At 40.0% G+C, this 19,965-nt stretch overlaps 1 protein-coding gene across 3 annotated transcripts in view; it reads right to left on the bottom strand.

Annotated features, from left to right (window-relative positions):
• Positions 1 to 19,965, bottom strand: part of KLHL29 (kelch like family member 29) — a 1,407,189-nt gene that overhangs the window by 175,165 nt on the left and 1,212,059 nt on the right. For all 3 annotated transcript variants that reach the window (XM_077488859.1, XM_077488857.1, XM_077488858.1), the window contains 2 exons: positions 11,985 to 12,183; positions 4,168 to 4,350 (listed from right to left, as the gene is read on the bottom strand). In XM_077488859.1, the coding sequence (XP_077344985.1) occupies positions 4,168 to 4,350; positions 11,985 to 12,183 (382 nt within the window). The remainder of the gene's footprint in view (positions 1 to 4,167; positions 4,351 to 11,984; positions 12,184 to 19,965) is intronic.

Here is a 19,965-nt window from a genome sequence, read left to right as displayed (position 1 = left end):
ATGATTTAGATGGACTTTACATAAGTGGCTAACAAAATAAAGCCAAGCTCTAGCTAACACTTTTTAAGCAGCTTTCCTTTACAGCATGGTCTATTAAAGGAAGATGAAAAATAAAAGACTGGACAGATCACCAGGTGAAAATAAATAAAAAAGGGCTTAAAATGAAAACGAATGCAGCCACCATATTTAATGCAAGAAACCTAAACCCACAGCTTCACTCAAGCCTTGCTCGTTTCATCACACACGGACAACCCTAGCCCTGGCTACCACAGCCTGTCTCCACTTTCAGTCAAAATGATAAAAATTGTAAGCTGCACTACAAAACTGATCTCTTCTTCCTGTGTTTAATAATTATACAATAATGTCTCCACCCCAAGCAAACCTGTTTTGACGCATTTCTCCACTGCTGGCTTTCTCAAGCCAGCAGTGGTGAAACGTGTCAAGAAAGGTTGGTTTCTAGTGGAGACATTTTTGTATGCAGTCTTTTAGAATTATTAAACACTGCAAGAACAGCTAAGTTTTGGAGTGTGGCTCACATTTTTTATATATTTTATAATATATACCTAAATATATATTATATTTTATATATATTTTTTACTATATTATATTTTTATATTTTATTTTTTATTTTTGACCATATTGAAACGATTGGTAGGCTGCAATATATACAATTTTTGTTTTTGGGACTAGATACGCTTGAAGACTAGAGAAAGTGTGGGAAGGGAAGTGGAAATGGTCTGGACCCCACACAGAGGGGTTAATGGTAGGAAAGCCTGACTTTGGTTAATTCATACTCCAAAGACATAATCCCAACTAATACTAAACATACAGAAGCCAGCACAGTGGTGAATTTTACATACATAACAAAAAGCCCAAAATATTACAAAAAGCATATTGGAACGAATTCCTGTGTGTACATTGCAGTTATTACAGAATAGGAAATAAAAACTCCCATGCCAATCTTGAATACCTTTTCTGCTAGCTTTTTCAATTATCCCTAGCCATGCTTGGATTGATCTGATTAATAAGGAATAGTAGACTGTGTAATGACAGATCTTGAAAGCTAATTGGGAACAGTGGTCAGTAAAAGGGCGTAATTTGGAAGCTTACAGGGAAGGATTGTAAATTACATATCATGGAAGATTATAGGGAATAGTGGATTGCAAATTATATATCGTGGAAGCTTATAGGGAATAGTGGATTGTAAATTACATATCATGGAAGCTTATAGGGAATAGTGGATTGCAAAGTATATATCATGGAAGCTTATAGGGATCAGTGAACTACAAAAAACATATTTTGGAGGCTTATAATGAACAGTTGACTGTAAAAGACAAATGATGGAAGATTATAGGAAACAGCGGATAGCAAAGGATATATCATGGAAGATTATATGAAACAGTGAGCTATAAAGGACATATTATGAAAGATTTTAGGGAACAGTGGACTGTAAAAGACATATTATGGAAGACTATAGGGTACGGCGGATTGTAAAGGATATATCATGGAAGATTATAGGAAACAGTGGACTATAAAGGATATATCATGGAAGATTAAAGGAAGTAGTGGATTTTAAAGGACATATCAAGGAAGATCATAGGAAACAGTGAGCTGTAATGGACATATGACAGAGTATAGGGAACAGTGGACTGTAAAGGACATATCATGAAAGAGTATAGGGAACAGTGGACTGTAAAAGACATATCATGGAAGATCGTAGGAAGCAGTGAGCTGTAAAGGACATATCATGAAAGATTATATGGAACAGTGGACTGTAAAAGACATATCATGGAGGATTATATGAAAGAGTGGACTGTAAAGGACATATCAAGGAAGGTTATTGAAAACAGTGAGCTATAAAGGACATATTATGAAAGATTTTAGGGAACAGTGGACTGTAAAATACATATAATTTAAGATTATAGGGAACAGCAGATTATAAAGAACATATCATGGAAGTTTATAGGAAACAGTGGACTGTAAAAGACATATTATGGAAGATTATAGGGAACAGCAGATTGTAAAGGACATATCTGGGAGGATTATAGGAAACAAAGGACTATAAAGGACGTATCATGGAAGATTATAGGAAACAGTGGATAGCAAATGATATATCATTGAAGATTATATGAAACAGTAGATTGTAAAGGATATATCATGGAAGATTATAGGAAACAGTGAGCTATAAAGGACATATTATGAAAGATTTTAGGGAACAGTGGACTGTAAAAGACATATTATGGAAGATTATAGGGAACAGTTTCAGAGACTGTGAGATGTGATAGATCTTTCCAGTGTCCTTCAGTGAGAATTTTTAACAGGTCAAATGAGCACCTGGATGAAAACTTCTGATAAATTGCTGAAACCTTTGTCTGTTTTTTATAAATGTTATTCAATTAATCTGGTCCCAGTTTTAAAGTAATGCAAAGACTGGCAGTGTGAGTGCTGTTTATATTATTATTATATGAGTCACTACATCATATAGACAGGATGCGTGGAAGCTTTAGGGAGTTTTTAGACACTTCTTTGTGCCTGCTAATATATATTCACTTATGTTGCTGAATTGCATACATGTGATATGTCTCAGCTGATTAAATATACATCTAATTCTGTTTAACTAGGCTTTTGGCCCACTCCTCCCTAAAATACTGTATAGACCAACCTTTCTCAACCTTTTCAACACAGAGGAACCCTTGAAATAATTCCCCAGTCTCAGGGAACCCCTGCTAAAAATTAGAAATCTACAACTCATGATACATTATTGTGATGGTCAGTGAGAGGAATGGTCCTTACACTTGTGGTCATTGGGAAGAATTGCCTCCTTACAGGTAGCTAAAAAGATCAATGGTGTCAGTAGGAACTTAACCGAGAGGCAGAAATGGCCCAATGCTGAAGGAACTCCTAGCAACCTCTGGAGGAACCCTAGGGTTCCATGAAAGCCTGGTTAAGAATCACTGGTATAGACTGTGGGCATTTCTTTTATTTACTGTCTGCAGGTCTTTAGCTCCAGCCTCCATGCGTCATCTCTAGTCATCAAAATGTGAATTGACATAACACTAAGGAGGTCTCCCCTCGGCTTTATATAAGCTGCCTAAACACTTCCCCCTTCAATAACCCCCTCTTAAAAACATTAAACTGACACCATTGAGCCATGCAAAAGAGGTTGACTGTGTGACGTTATTGTCATGACCCAAAATTTCTTGTTTAAAGCAATAAAAAACCTGGAACAACAGATATTAAGCTGGAAGCAAGAGTGCCAGAAATGCAAACCAAAGTTAGTGTATTCTGGTGCACTTGATATAGTGTTATGCAGGCCATACACGGTCGAATTTCGAACAAATTTTCTTTTCAAAATCAGAAAATTCGTTTTTTTTGTGATCCGATGATGCCACCATTGATTTTCGAAATTCGGCCGACCAAGCCTTCAATTTCACCTCATGTTGCTACAGAAAATAATTTTCTTGGCTGGGAATCTTCTTTTCTCTCCGTAGATTTTATTTTATCTTCGTACATTTTCTTTTATCTCCGTACATTTTCTTTTCTTATTACGTTTCTCGCACGATTCTCCCATCATTGATTAGAAAAACGTTAGTTTTTCTAAAAATTTCCAACATGTCCGATTACTCAAATTTTATTTCCGCATGAAAATCGGCTGTTGCTGCAGCCCACTAATGGTGCGAAATTCATACGAAAATTCTTAGATACGATTTCCGAAAGAAAATTCTTTCAAAATTCGAACCGTGTATGGCCAGCATTAGACTTTAAATATTGGGGTGCAGTGGTGACTCCTCAGGCAGTAGGAGAAAGAATGAATACCTCAGAGCCTTCAAACCATCACAATGTTCTCATAGCGAGACAATGAAAGAGCTGTGAATTTTGTTACTGCTTATATAATTCTGTTCCATTGATTTGTTGTGGCAAGTGATTACAATACCCCAATACGTGAAGTCTCAAGCTGTATAGGATTCACCAGAGTACTCTAGTTTTGATTTACAGTTCCGGCACTCCTATTTTTAGACTAATATCTGATATGCCAGGTTGTATAATTTGTTAAAGAAGAAAAATTCAGGATAGCAATTTTTAAAAATGCTAAGCATCAATTTCTATTTTAATTGTTACATTATGCACACCAGCTAGTAATGTTTGAGATGAATTTTGGCAAGTTACCTGATAGGTAGATGTTGTCCCCTGCACTGACCACACTGAAGAATTCTCGGTCATAGAAGGGAAGGCTGGCCAGTGGATACCATTTGTTAATTTGTGGATTTAAACACGTCACAGCCGTTAATGTTCTCTGATTCATTCCTATCATCTGCCGACCACCAACCAATACGATGACTTCTGCTACACCTACATTAAAGAAATGAGAAAAAAAAACACTCTAAACGGCAGATACTCTGGTGCTAGACAAATCAAGAACCTAGTGACCAATGCTTCCTATCTGGCAATATAATCTCCTTTATAAATACCAACTATACTGTAAAGTGCAAGGGCCTGCCAGCTACACAGGGGTTTCAGGAAGACCTTGGACTACATGGTGCTTGGTAAATTTAGAGATTAAGATTCAAATCATAATGTGTGCAGCTATGCAGCCAGCTTTAAGTGTATGTAAACCCAATTCCCAAAATCTCATACAAGCTTTAACGTGTTAATGTCTGTAAAAAGTATTTTTATTATTATTATTAATTTGTAGCTTTCACTAAAATAATACTTTTTAATCCTGACATTAAAATGTTACTAAACAAAATTCAGTCTGTATATGCATTAAAGCATGCTTGTTATGCTCACTGTGGAACCTAAGGAGTAATCCTCTGCATTGTGTAAAAGGGCTGTTTGATCCTGTCTTCTCTGCTTCTCCCCTTCTTCCACTATCCCCAAGCTATCTGTTAAGAGAACAGAGCCCTAGGAGGCACTCTGCACATGCTCAGTTTGGTGTGTATTGCTAGACAGCTTTTTTTTTTTGGGAGGGTGTATGTGATCGGCACAGGGTCAATCAGCACTGTCCAGACACAAAGTCAGGGATCTTGCAGCCTCATAGGACAGTGAGAGGAGAATGAAAACTCCTCCTACAAGTTTTGAGCAGTGCTCAGCTGGACACTGATAGAACTTACAAGACTGAAATCTACTGCTGAAGAGAAAAGGTATTTAGCAGTTTATATTTACTAAAAGAATTTCCATGTTCTGTGTACTGGGAGAGACCAGCTGTAATGAATGCAGGGTCCTGGATTTAGTAATACTTTAAGGTCTTTTTTAAGGCATTTTGTGGTACACGGGTGTTACAGGGTAAAAATGCTCTGACCTTATCTTATCTATCAGTTGTGCTCCAGTGTTGTCATCCACCCTGCCACTCTTTCAGTGGAGAGTACAAGTGGCTGTGTCTAAGCACAAACATGCTCTACTGTTGCCAACATCAGGAATCATGTCCTGATAAATGTCATGAAGCCATCACTGGAGTACCTGTTTGTAGAAAGGAAGTGGCTGCAAATAGGTTACAGGTGATCAGCAACACTATGGAACAAAGGACGGAAAAGGGCGAAAATACATATTAAAAAATATAGCATCCTTTATGATACACAGTGCTTCAAGTGACTTAATTTCCTTCAGTTCGAAAGGATGTGGAGACCTTGGATGGAAGGAAAATGCAAAAATATAATAGGAAGATAACCTTGTAGATATTGGTAAGGGAGGGAGGCTGGAGGGATAAGGAAGATAAATTAATTAAATGGGAATAGGGGTGAGCTTAGAGACGGATCGCCACAGTTGCGACCACTCACTGTGCCTCTTTGCTTTATGTAAGACGCTCTCTCTCTACCCCTATTTTATGCTAAAACATGTAAGACAGAATAAGAATGTTCAACAAAAATTATTATTGTTCTTGTCAAAATATTTCAAATATTTAATAAAGAATAAATAAAAAAAAATTCCTTCAGTTAAAGTACAACTAAAAGCAAAACTGTTTTTGTTTTGGATAGAGTGGAGAGGGATTACAACACCTGTAAGGTTTGTATTGCTGTCTGTGCCCCTGTTAGGGAAATTTACCCTTTCTAAATGTCCTACTTACCATAATGATCAAATATGAAAAAAAAAATCCCAAATTTTGGGATGCCCCAGGAAACCTCCCCTACTATCTAAATAAAAACAAGTCTTTAGTTTACATTGACTTTATGTCCCTGGACACACAGTAATAGAAAGGACTTGTCCGCACACAGGATAAGAGGTCTATTTAAATAAGGCCAAACCTAGGAATAGTTGCTCGTATTTCACCAAATAACAGGCTTGGCTTAGTTTGCAGCAAACAAAATTGTTGAATCCTATCAGGTTTGATCTAAAGCCCCATACACACTATCTGATTTTCTGCTGATTTTTTCCTTCAGATTTACCAAAACCATATAATATGAGGTCAGACCTTAGGAGTTTCAATGTGTATGCAATCAGGCAGGCCGTTGCACTACATGGTTTTGGTAAATCTGATGACAATAATCAGCAGAAAATCTAATAGTGGTATGGGGCTTAAAATGGAACATTCATTGGTACAATTGTTCCCTATCTAAAGTCAAATTCCACCATCTAATAAATTCACGATCAGTAGATCATGGTTTCAATGCATATAGGCTTGTGCAGACTCTTTTCCTGGCCCCAGGACTTTACAGAGGTATGGACCCCTTGATTTTTTGGGCTGGAGGAAGTAAACAATAGACTATGAGTGCAGTGACTGGCATCACCACGTTTGTACTCCATTGAGATCTACGAGTCTCTCTGCTGCATTGGCATATGGGACTTGTAGTCTCTTAATGTACAAATTTCTGGAGCCATGTACAGCTGCACTGAATTCAAAACCAGACACAAGTTTCTGGGGGGGAACCCTGGCAAGTAGGGTGTGGTTTAGGGATGGGAAATATTATCATGCTTCATATTACACCTTAAATATGGTCCCAAAGGTGGAATTAGCCTTCCAAACCCATCACCCTTGTCCACTTGCACAAACACTTAGGTTCCTCTTCCACTCAATGATCTTGTGCCTGGCACAAGATTGTTGAATCAAGGAAGAAGGTAAGTATTTGAGCAGGTTGTCTGCACTCAGGGTGTTGCAGGGAATGAGCAAAGGACAATTATTTTAAATATACAGTCATCCTTTAAATGACCTAGTCAATGAATAAGTGGGCAATAGGTACCTCTTTATAAACAGACCACAGATATTTCAGTATTAGTATATACTTATCTCACAGTCACTAGTGGGGAGATCTTGTCATTTTTGGAACTGTTACACCTAAGTCAGAATCTCAAAATTTACTATTCATCAACCGGTTTAGCACTCTGAATTTTAAATACAAGAAAGCTCTAATATGTAAAACACCTATTTTTTAATGGCTGTGGCATGGGGCCAATGGATAAAATGAACCAGTGAGCATTTAAACTGCAGCATCTATCAAGAACTGAAATACTATATTTGGGAAGACGGATTCTTTCATTCATGGTAATTTGTCTACCTGTGATACATAATATGAAAGTAAATTTGGATTTTATGTGTCTTGGTTCCATTTCTTATGGATACAAGGCAAACTAATGACTGAATTATAATGTAAATCCATGTCCACAGTTAGAAAAGCTTAAGGGAAGACCTTACCATGATTGACTCCATGGCTCACTTTTAATAATCATTAAATTTATTTAGCAGTAATGATTTCAAGACTCGGTTTTGCCATCTTAACAAGGAGACATTTTGACAAATGTGTGACATTTGAGCAGATTTGGGTGTAGCTTAATAGATGATTTATCTATACAAGGATATTGAAATGACCCAGTAAAACTGGCAATTATGCAATAGTCTAGTGGTAATTTTTTAACACAGGACCCGAAGGGGCAGTTCTGCATTTTGTTGCGAACTAATAAAATGTAGTTATGAACAGAACATATTGCAAATATGCCAGGCTGGAAAACCCACACAACTGTGGATGCCGTTGTTCCAACAAGTATGGATAATCTCTCACTAAATTAGGTTTATTTGCACTGTGTGTCATAAACAACATTAGTTTTCACCTTTTTTTCATCCTTTTGTTGCATATCAGTCCAGTTTATCTCCTGCAGCCACTTTATAGTTACTTCCTGGTTACATGCACGATAGTGAATGATGCATATCCTGTCTCAGGGCGGAGTAATTCATGATAAAAAAATGAAAAAAAAAATGAAATTTTTAGATTTCCATTTAGCATTGCCCTGAAACTAGAACTCCAGCCAAAAGTTTTTTTTTTTTTGAAAGAACTGGAAAGGTCAGAACCTCTGTCAGGTCTTTATTGCTGTCTGTGACCTCCGTTATTAGTTTAAGATATTAAGAGGGATTTTCTCAATAGGAACACAAATTGGAACAAATTGGACTTCATTGAGTCACCTGAAGGCCCTTACTGCCAAACCTAGCTTTAGAGGAGGCCTGAACATCCACCTGATAAAACCAGGAAAATTTGTGAACAGAAAACCGGTTGGTAGCCTTGTAAATATGTGAAAGAGATGACTGATGGCGAAAAGCCCAATAAACACTTACATATCTAGTAGAGTGCACCTTGACAGGAAAGGGTTAAACCCAATCCTTAAACCAATGATCTGTGTGAGCTTCCTAGACATGGTGGAGTGAGCAGCTGGCTCCACCATCAGGAATGACAAAGAGAGAATCATTCTTATGGAAGCAGTGGCTGTGACTTATGCCGCATACATATGAGCGGAATGTCCGGCAGAAAAATAAGACATGAGATTTTCATCGTATATTCCGATCGTGTGTATGCCCCATCAGACTTTTTATATGGAAAATTCTGACAGACCTAGAAATGGAACATGTTCTAAATATATGTACCAAAAATGACGCATGCTCTGAAGCCAGTACAAGATGGAGGCTATTGGCTACTGGCTATTGAACTTCCTTTTTCTAGTCCTGTCGTATGTGTTGTACGTCACCGTGTTCTTGAAAATTGGACTTTGGTGTGATCGTATATACGCATGACAGTTTCAGTGGAATTCCGTTGGAACTCAGTTGGAAAAACCTTCAGAGTTTATTCCGACGGGAAAACTGGTCGTGTGTACAGGGCATTAGACACACACAACACACACTATAGCTAGACAATTAAAGTTTTACTAAGGGTAAAACATTTTTTAATTAAAATAATAAACATGTTATACTCATCTACTCTGTGCAATGCTATTGAACAGAGTGCCCCTCAAACCTCCTCTTCTGGGGTCCCCCTCTGGCAATCTTCCTTTTCTTCATGTGCCTCTATAGCAAGCCACTTGCTATCGGGGCACACAGTGTGTGCTCACTCCTGAGCTGTGTGTGTCTATGGCACCACGCTTCATAGACACACACAGTGGGACTTAGCCCTGCATCCTCCTCAGTGCATTTGATTGACAGCAGCAATGCAGCCAATGGCTCCCCGTGTGAAGAGGAAAAGAGGGGAGAAGAAATTCAGCCGTGCACAGCGCTGGATTTCTTCTCTTTTCTCTTCCCTTTCACACAGAGAAGGGGAGGAGAGAAAGCTATAATATGTTTACCTTAATGCAGGGAATGCAGAACCACTTTAAAGGAGTTCTCCATCTGATACACTGGCAACAATCGGTGGGGGGGGGGGGGGGGGGTGGAAGAACAATGAAGTGAAAACCCAAAACAGTCTTAGAAAGGAGGGGGGCTGTAGGCCCCAACAGCACTTTGTCCCTATGTAAGACCATAAATGGTTCATTTGTAAACCAACCTCATGAGTAGGAGTGGAAAGGAGAATTTTCAAGCTAGATTCAAAAGTATTTTTTGTAGTGAAAAAAGGACTAAATTTGCATGTCACAAAGTCATGAGTGAACCCACAGGGGAAGCCACAAAGACATAGGTTTTATCAAAGAAAGGGAGGCTAGCAATCTATGGAAGAAATGCCAAGATCTGGACCTTAAAGAGGAACAACAGGATCCTGAATTTACAGGTCACTCTCCCCAGGGTCTACTAAATCTCTAAGAAAGTGCTAATGAAAATTCTCAAAGAAATAGCGTTAATGGCAGTCGAGCGTGTGGGAAAAGCTGGGGCTGGGAAGACCTGGCAATCAGAAGACACATTAGCAGTAGATAGTTCAAACCTGGGTGTTTGAATGGCAGTGCCACAAGCAGGATGTGCTGGGGACCCAAATAAATGGAAGCATGCATCCTTGATTTTCACAGAGGCCAGAAAGTCTCCCTGTTGGAGGGAGGCTATGATAGACCTGGTGGATTCCATACAAAATGCAGGGACTCAAATGAAGAAGGCCTTGTGATCTAAAAATAGGCAAGATACCCCCTTTTGGTTTGGGGAGCTCAACATTTGAGACAAAGAGTCATTCACATTTTCATCAACAGGAGACTCATATTGGACACAATAAGAACGTCATCTACTAACTTGTCCTTGAATTAACTTTGAGCTCAAAACACTCCAAAAAAAGAGGATCAGTTTGGAGGGAAACATGATCTCTTTTGGCCCTAGTCCATTCCCTAAAGTGTGAAAGATTAGCATCACAGACAGAGCAAGCTGCAATGCATGGCCATTGGCCAGTCAGCAAAAACAAAGATTTGAAAGAAATCTTCAAGCCTTTGTCAAAGGTATTCCCAAAACAGGCCATTCTCGTTGTCAGTGTTTTGTTAGGACAGGATATTGCTAGATCCACTGTGGGAACAGCCCACTGAATGGCAGGTAGAGAAGCACCTAGGGAATTATGTAAGTGCTCAATCTCCCAGCGTTAACATTTTTCACAGTGAACAAACAGAAAAAAACAGAAGTAATACTGGTGCCCAGAGGTCTTGTTTACAAGATAGCTCTGCCCTACTTACAAAGTATGTCTTCAAAAACTGAATCAGACCAGAAGCCATGCCACACTTCTGGACACAGAAAGTGCTTTGTGACTAACTGAGTTAAATCAAGTTTGGGAAGTGTCACTCAGAGCCCAGTCCCCAAACGCTGTCCAGTCATCGTGTACAGCAGGGTATTGAGGATATGCTGATCTGTATAGCTGAGCCCAGAAACCAGCTGCAGCAGCTTGTTGGAGAAGCTTGATTGAAGAATAAACAATAATTTTGGGTAGCTAAAAACACAGTTAATGGTTCTTGACAGACAAAACAAGTCCACTCTTCTAGGACAGTAACAAAACACAATGGCATGCTGGGAGTGGGAGGCATTAGAGTGGGCTGATCACTGTTTTAAGACTTTAAAATCCCTGACTGAGGTTCCAACTTTAGTCCACTATCGAAAAACAAAAACCTTCTGACTAGAGTTTTGGTTTAATGGGGAAAATTCCAGTTTGGCCCCTACATGGCAATGCTTGGATAATTTTACTATTATGTGCCTTTCTCAAAAAGCACAAGTGTACATTTTTAATAGAATCTAGTATTTATAAATGTAGAAAATTGATATTTTAAAAGCTATCCATTAGATTGCATGCAATTTGGAAGTGTATTCCAAAGACAACAGATGTGGACTAGGCCTCCCAAATCACTGTTGTCTTGATGACTATTGTTTTCCTTCACAAGTAGCAATTACCAGACTTCTGCTCTGCCCCTTTTCCTCTTCAATGAAACTAGTTGTAGGGTTTGCCCATACCAAGCTTACAAGTTAGCATGCTTGTAAAGGTTCTCATTCATTTAGGTTATGATATGTTTGGTAGTAATCACATTTAACTGGACTTGTTTTGTAATGCTGAAGAAGTTTCCAGCTCATCCAGGCCACTTCTTCAGTTCTTTAGAGCTGAAAAAATGGTTTGACCAAGCTAAAAAACATCCTTAACATTATAGAACAAGTCTAGATGAATGTAACTAATTATATAGATATGTTAGAAGCTAAGAGAATGCTCTACAGGAAGTTTGTCTTAAAGCCAATCCATTTGTGCCCGACCATGTGACCTCCCTGTTAAGTCAAGAGCAGCATCTTGTGTTCACTTTATCATTCTTTCGAATCAATCATTTGTTATGATCTGTTCCATCATCAGCTCTTATACCTGCTGATAGTCTTGGCCTTGTGCGTGGAGTCTGCATTTCCTGACGGGCGTGTGGGAGCATGTGATACCGCTTTGCTTCATTGACTAAATCTCGACAAGCCTCTGATGACTTTATCAACTCTTCATTGTCAACCACATTGAGTAGATAACTTGGATGGATGAAGGGTAGACGGACAACGGCCAGCAATTCAGCGGAATGCTGCAAAATGACACAAAAAGACACAAAGCACACAGTGTGTTAAACTTTATCAGAGATAGCAGCTTCTTTTCCTATTCTCATTCCACAACAAAGAATCTGTTAAGGTACAAAGAATTATAAATCTGAATGGATGGTGAAAGTGGGAACCGCACAGCAGGTTTACCAACATGTATTCAGAGAGGACAGGCTCTTGTGCAATTCACATTACAGCTCAAATTACATTCAGTTTCAACAATAGGTTCAAGGAAAAGCAAAAGACAATAGAATGTGAATGGTGTTGTCTATGATCTTGAAGACAAAGCATAAAACAGCAGGCATTTTGGTCGTCAGAGGTGGAATCTTGCTTGATTTCAGTCCAAATTAGCACTTCCAAAATTTTTCTCTGCCTTATATAAAAGGTACACTCCAGGCAGGCAGTTAAATGCACAGTTAACATACATAAATACATTCACTTCTTTGCCTGCCAAAATATTTGTGATTTTGCTCACCCATTCTTGTGAGTCGCATACCCCTGCTAAACTGAATAGCCAGGTAGATAAACAAATTGTCTCTATAATAGACAAGTGATATAGCCTGGCCCTCCTCCCTGCCCAGTGATTGCTCTTCTCCAGCTCCCAGTGTCAGCAAACACATCAAAAGTACAATCCTAGGCAATGCAATGGAGCCCTGTTGTCTCTCAATACTTACTTTCAGTCTGATTCTTAGTGTGCAAAGTATTATAATAAAGGAGAAGTGTGGCCAAAGCTCTTTTAGCCATACTTCTCCTGTGGGTCACAGGAGTTCTGCACTCATGTGGCCCAGATTCAGCCAAAGTGATAGAGCCTGTCAAGGCTTTGCAGGGATCCTGACAATAATGCCGGGAATCCGCCCAGATGCCTGACCAGCAACTGTCTCAGCCTCTCAGCGCAGTGCTGGCAGCCTGAGCCAGACACATCCATCACTTCAGTGCCCGGCGCGCCAGTGAGTGCTGGAGGGGCAGCGCAGAGAGCCGCTGACTGACAGTTACTGCTTTCTGCTCACAGGACTGAAAAATGAGTGATCATCAGTCTTGTTCTTGGTGTAGAGGTGGCAGGGGACAGATGCAGCATTGGATTGATCCTGCAGGTAAATGTAGTATGTAGGTATGAATGTTTATTTTTTTTAGAATCCTGCACTTCCCATTTAGTATAAAGACAAACTAAAGCTATTTATGTGTAGCACCCTCTATTGTGCTAGGGTAGGTAATGTTAGGATTTTTGTAGTGTAGGTAAAAGTTTTTGGCTTGGGCTGGTAGCCAAGCCTGTGTTTTAATCTGGGTGAGTGATCCAGGGAGGCAGGTATGACTTATCAGGCAGCATCTCTGGTACCTCCCTCTACTTCTGGAATATGTAAGACATTTTCAGAAGAATGGGAGGGAGGTCAGGAGTATTCATGAGGACCATGACCAATCCCCAACAGATGGATTGGCATGGGGCAGGCCCCCTCAAATACTTAGGGTCAGCCCAGCAGGGCAGGAGAGAGTTCAGGTGGAAGTCGGAGATTGAGTGCTAGGAGGCTGTCGGTGGGCTCTTGAGGGTATCCCTTAGGGGGGTGACCTCGGCCCTGGGATCTCGAGTGCAGGAGGGACCCACTGATAACCCAAGGAGGAATCCTGTCTAGTGGCAGGGGAGCATGTGTGAGGACAGCACGAGCCAGTGAGCACATCCAGGAGATCTCCAGGGAGAAGACAGCCGGGTGGCTGGTGAGTGAGACAGTTGGGGAGGACTGAGAGGCAGCCTGAGAGGACTGGGTGAGAGCAGTTTGAGATGGATGTAGAGTAAGTCTGGGAGGACTGTGGAAGATTAGCCAGGAGGGCTAGTGGAAGCAAAAGCTGCAGCCAGGAGGGCTGGTAATGCCTGAAGAGGTGGTGCTGGGATCAGTAGCCACAGATGGAGAGCTGGGCACTAGGACTTTTATACACTACCAAGGGGCCTGCGGTCCCTGCCTATAATGGGCCTTAGCTTTATCTGACTGAGCCCTTTTTGTTAGATCATCTAACAATGTGCCAGCTGGGTTCCTGGATTTTTGTGCTGCAAGTGTTGTGCTGGAGGAGCTGAGGAGTGTGCAAATAGACTGTACATTGAAGTTGTCCCTGAAGAGTTTTGCTGAAGCAAGTGGGGATCCCATAATACTCCTATCCCCATCCAAGTTTATTCCCCTCAATAAAACACAAAAAACAAAGCACCTGACTGTTTCCTGACTGCAGTGTGCTTGTGAAGATGCCTGGCTGTGCAGGGCGGAGGATCCCTTTCTACTTGCAGCACGTTAGGGGGTAGACTACATATGATCGGCTTCACTGCATGGTGTATTACTGAATTCTTTCCTGTGTGCCTGAAGAACCCCTCTGTTTCTTGGTGCACGTTAAATAGACCAGTAAACCAAAACAGTTCCACACTTCATGCTTGGTGGGGTAGCAGTTGTGAGGTCCAGGTGTAGCATGTACAGGCTACAAATGTGTATCTGTTGGGACACACACAGTAACTGATGCAGAGGACCAACTGTAAAAAAAAAGTAGCAGGACCTCTATGAAGGTAGACTTGAAGTGGTATTAAACCCAAAACTGAAAAGGGAAATTATTTAATGACTCAATTCGGGAAAACCGTTCGTCTGCATGCTGGTCCGACGGACCAAATACGACACAAGGGAAGCTATTGGCTACTGCCTATTGAACTTCCTTTTTTAGTCCCGCCTTACGTCATCACATTCAAAACGAACGGACTTAGTCCGTTCGTATGTGGCCAAGTCCGTTCGTTCGGAAGTCCACTGAAAAGTCACTCGGGAAGACCGTCGAACCTAGTTTGCCGGTCGTGTGTACACGGAATTAGAGTGCTGACAATCAGCAGACCTTTTTTGATCATGCCCCTTTGACAGAAGCCGGACATTTGGCCGTCTTCTGTCGGACCGGCTGTCATACACACGGGCTGAGTGTCAGCCGGTTTCTATTGAACTAACCGATACCGATCGATATTCGGCCCGTGTGTACAGGGCTTTAGTCTACAAAGGCCGACAGTAAAAAGTTACTCAGCTTCTGTGAAGTAAACTACCAATTAGATGTCGTCTGCTTCTTTTGAGATCTGACACAACAAACTCAACCAATTCTAAAGTCTTTGTGTAAGTTGGTGTCTTTCTTAGCCCTCCTCCTCCTCCCAATCCCCCATTAGACAACCATACATAGGATAAACAAAGATTTCTTTTTAGATAAAGCATTAGTAAGTTAAACTAATTGGTGGACCTTTTGGACTTTATCCGCTATCAACACTCCATGAAAAAAAAAATACTAAAAGAAATGACGTACAAAAACAACAAAGGCTGCCTTTGAATTTACCATCAACTGCTGTATCAATCTTCCAGAATAAGTTTTCCTTCATAATATATTTCCTGCTCTCATTCATTATTCTGTACAATCCCCTTAGTATCCAATTGAACAATAATAGCTACAACAAGATGCAAATTAATCTAATTTCACAGGCAAAACTATTACAACAAGGACACATCTCATGAAAAGGAGAATCTTCTCACTATTCAGACGGCGCTTGCTGGGCCCTCGGGAGCATATGGCAATCTCTGAGGCTTATTTTGTAATAAAGAGACACAGATAACCTTTGGTTCAGGGAGCCTGTCTATTCCGCTACATTGTGAAAGTTTAAAAAAAAAAATCAGCAAGTCACAAAGACATTGTAAAGTGTGTGATGAATGCAAATCTATATAAAGTACACTTGTACAAAAAAAAGGAAAGTAGAACTGAAAACAAGACTATGGTCTACTTTAGCTGTTTAATTAGGCTACATTTTACAGATCATTTAAAAGAGAACTATAGCACTGTGGCTTAGTGTTAGCACTTCTGCTTTGCAGTACTGGGGCCCTTGGTTTGCTTCCTAGTCAGGACTCTATCTGCATAGAGTTTGCATGTTTTCCCTGCAATTGTATGGGTTTCCTTCTATACTCCATAGACAAGCTAGTAAAATTATACAGAATGTGAACCCTTACCTTGTAAAACAACCTATTCAGTAAATATAAAAACCTTTTTTGTTTCTCTTTTTTATATAAGTGATCACAACAGTCTCTGTTCTCCATTGCATAAGGGGCTTAGAAAGCTAGGGTGGAGGGCAAGCAGTACACTGATCTTCCCACTGAATGGCTGTGCAGTGGGGGTGTGTCAGTACAAGCCTGACCATTGCTCGCAGCACAGCCAGAAAACTGACCACGCTGGGCAGGATGTACTCTCGTGCCTAATGTGGGCAGTTTGAAATAGGAAAGCATGGGGATCGACAGGATCAATAGGCATTTCACCCAAAGTAAGCAATGCAAAGAGAATGGAATACACACAAGCACATATCAGGCACATATCAGGAATAGGAAAGGTTGGGGTAACATATTCTGTAAGGATGAGCTAAGGTGTAGGAAAAACCTGGAAACTGTCACATGATAGCAGGCAGACATCCCAATGGCCGTCAAATTCCCTGGTGACAATATTGACCTAATATGGCCATTTGCCTAAAGTCATTGACCAAATATAGCCATATTAGGCCATTGATGTCACCAGCCCCTTTGTTACATGCGGCTATGGGGTGAGAAATTCCATAGTCATAGCTGAAGAGGTTGGCCTGGCCTGCTATCATATGAACCATGTGAAACATGCAATCAAATTTCCCACAGGTTTAGGCCAACCAAGTTCAGCTTGAACTTTATATCATCCCTAATGCAGGTAAAATAATTGGATCCTGTATAAAATTGGCCGTAGTGTGATATTCTACTGAGTGCATCCAAGATGACTGCCTCACCAACTTCTCCAAAAGCAGATAACACACATTGAGTCCCCAGAGATAAAAGCCCTATAGAAATATAAACTGATAATAACATAAAAGGAGGAAATTGTTTCAAAATTAGGAGATGCTGACATTACTGAATTCAGTTAGTTAACATTTGAACCTTCTGTCCCCTAGCTAATATGCAGTTCAAGAGTCTACTATCTGTAAGATTTTGTGTAAATACCCATCACATTTTTTTTTTTTTTGCACAAAGCTGATTTACACCACTTACAATGAAGAGTATACTTTACAACTGAGAATATACTTTGTTATGACGAGAAAGAAAAGTGGCCTTAACGTTAATCTGCATATGCAGGGCAAAGCAACAGGTTCACTTAAAGCTGAACTCCAGTCAGCTAAAAAGTTAATGAGCTAGTCCCCCCCCCCCAGCCCACCAAGAGTTAATGGCTAATTTTGTTTGGAGGGTAATGAGTATGGCAAAAATACTTCCATATTCCTTGTTTCCAAGGTTTCTTACAATCAAACTCACTAATCTGCTCCCCTTGCTGCATCTCCGAGATCATCGCATGCAATGCAGGACTAGTAGCTCTGTATTGTATGTGAGGATGTCAGGTGCCCACCTACATACCTTATTAGTTAACCCCTGAACAAAATGAGCTATTAAACACTTCTGTGTTCACTAGCCTCTTAACTTTTTCAGTGTATGGACTCCCTAGGTTAGAGTGCTGATTGGCCCACATCTCATATGTTCTCTCATAGTCAGACGTTCTAAATTGATGGAGAATAAAGGAAAGTTTAGTTAATGCTGCATTAAGAAGGGGGATTTAAGCAAACTGCATGAATGGGCATAACAGAGATGTGCTTGATTCTGTGTACATAGTAGTGTGCATAGTCCCTTGTGTGTGTGTATAGACTTTATTTGTAGGTAGACCCTGTGTGTGAAGGCCCTGTATGTGTAGACTCAATGTGTAAGTGTGTGTGTAAGCCCCATGTGTGTGTAGACCCTCAATGTGTCTGCCTTGTATGTGTGTATGTCTGTAGAGCCCATGTTTTTGAATATACATAGATCCCATGTATGTCAGTGTGTGTGTGTGTGTGTGTGTGAAGCTCTTGTGTGTAGACGCTATGTGTTTGGGCCCTGTGTGTGTCTGTGTGTAGGCCTTGTATGTGTGTCTTTAGAACCCATGTTTTTGGGTATACATAGACTCTATGTGTATCAGTGTGTGAATCCCATATGGTAGTAAACCCCATGTATGTCACTGTGTGTGAACCCCATGTGTGAATAGAACACATGTGTGACAACGTTGACCTATCATGTGCAGACGATCCATAAGGGTTTCTTTTTTACTATCATAAACATATGAATGTAATTTTATATTCTGAACAACAGGCCATTTGATCCTATAAACATTGATTAATAATCTCTTCTTATAAGAAGTGACACTTGCCCTAGAGTAAGGAGACTGTCAATATTACGTTGGGATTGTGTCTGTCATTGTATATAAACATAGATCTTATATTAGCAGGGACACACTCAATGACATGCTTCATTGTCCTCTGTGATTTCTAACCTGCTTCTTGGGCATTATTAACCTGTGACCAATGATCCAAAATATTTGCTGCAAAGTAATTCATGGAGGATCGTCAGTTTCTTCTATGTAAAGAGACACATGGCTGAAAATTTCAGAAAGAACTACGGTCTGCAATCCCTTTAGCAGCCAATCTGATTAAAGATACAAGAAACTGTTAAGCTGTTGTTTATTAGAGTGCCAACATGATTTTTCTTTTAGATCGTTTCTTCCAATATTTTTTATTAGTCATATTTTAAAATACAGAACAAAAGAGGGTACAAATGTTCCCAAAATACACTGGGTTGCACAGTACATAGCATTATCAGGATTTCTGGTGAAAAATATATATTTACTACGTTCCCAATATTGAACAAAAAGGTAGTGGCACCACCAGTATCATATCATGCTATTGGCTTCATTATTGCCTAAGTGTGGTGGGGGCCACCTGAGATAGTACGTCTTTTAGGCTAGCCTGTCTGAGCCTTTCTGTAGGCAATATTTCGCTCTAGAATAAGAGTATCCAAATGGTAAGAAAGGATAGAGAAAGTAAGAAGATTTTAAGAGAATATTGTGATCCATCCGATTCAGAAGCACCTAGTCTCAAGATGTTAAGCATCACCCATTAAACAATTGATACAGGGCTTCCATGTTTTCTCAAATAGATTCATTTTGTCCTTTAGGATTTCTGAGAGATGTTCATTCACCATAATCCACAATAATGTAGACTCAAATGAAATTGTGGGTGTCTTCCAAGATCTGGCTATGGATATGTTCGCAAACATAAATGCAACAGTCTCCTCTCATGTGTGCTGAGGCCTCCTCCTCTTTAGATTTTTTTTTTTTATTGAATATGAATTTGATAGGTTCTTACCAGTTTTGTTGACCCTGAAATTCTTTACAAGATTATGCTATCTTCACTAGCTATGAAGGGAAGGGGGCTTATTATTACTAACACTCCTTACAGGAGCAGTCTTTCTTAAACTTTTTACCCTAGAGGAATACATGTCTCAGGGAATCCCTGCTAAAATAGGTTAATGAAGAGCCAGCAGAAGAATTACCACCTTTACAGAGGTGGTCAGAATGCCACCATTTTAGACAGCTAAAAAGTTTAATGGTGTCATGCCAAGTGGTGTTGACCCCTGAACAATGCAGCAAAATCAAATGGGAGTTCAATCAGCCACAGCTCTCTGGAGGAACTATAGGGTTCCAGGCAACACTGGTTGAGAATGGCTGTCCAGCAGTTTCTCTAATGTTTAGACTACACTTACATTTCCAGTTTAAGCATCTGCCAGTGAGGTGGTCTTGTGAGCAGCACCTGTAATTTCTTTACAAATACTTTTAAAAATTCTTTCACATAATGTAACACTTTTGTCCTGGGCATATTAGTCTTCTAAAGCAGTGGTCTCCAAACTGTGACCCATTGG

Source organism: Lithobates pipiens, unplaced genomic scaffold, assembly GCF_037356315.1.
Source record: "Lithobates pipiens isolate NorthernLeopardFrog02 unplaced genomic scaffold, aLitPip1_a1.2 Scaffold_18, whole genome shotgun sequence".
Classification (NCBI taxonomy): domain Eukaryota; kingdom Metazoa; phylum Chordata; class Amphibia; order Anura; family Ranidae; genus Lithobates; species Lithobates pipiens.
Note: the sequence above shows the minus strand (reverse complement) of the source record. Positions and strands in the feature narration are given on the sequence as shown.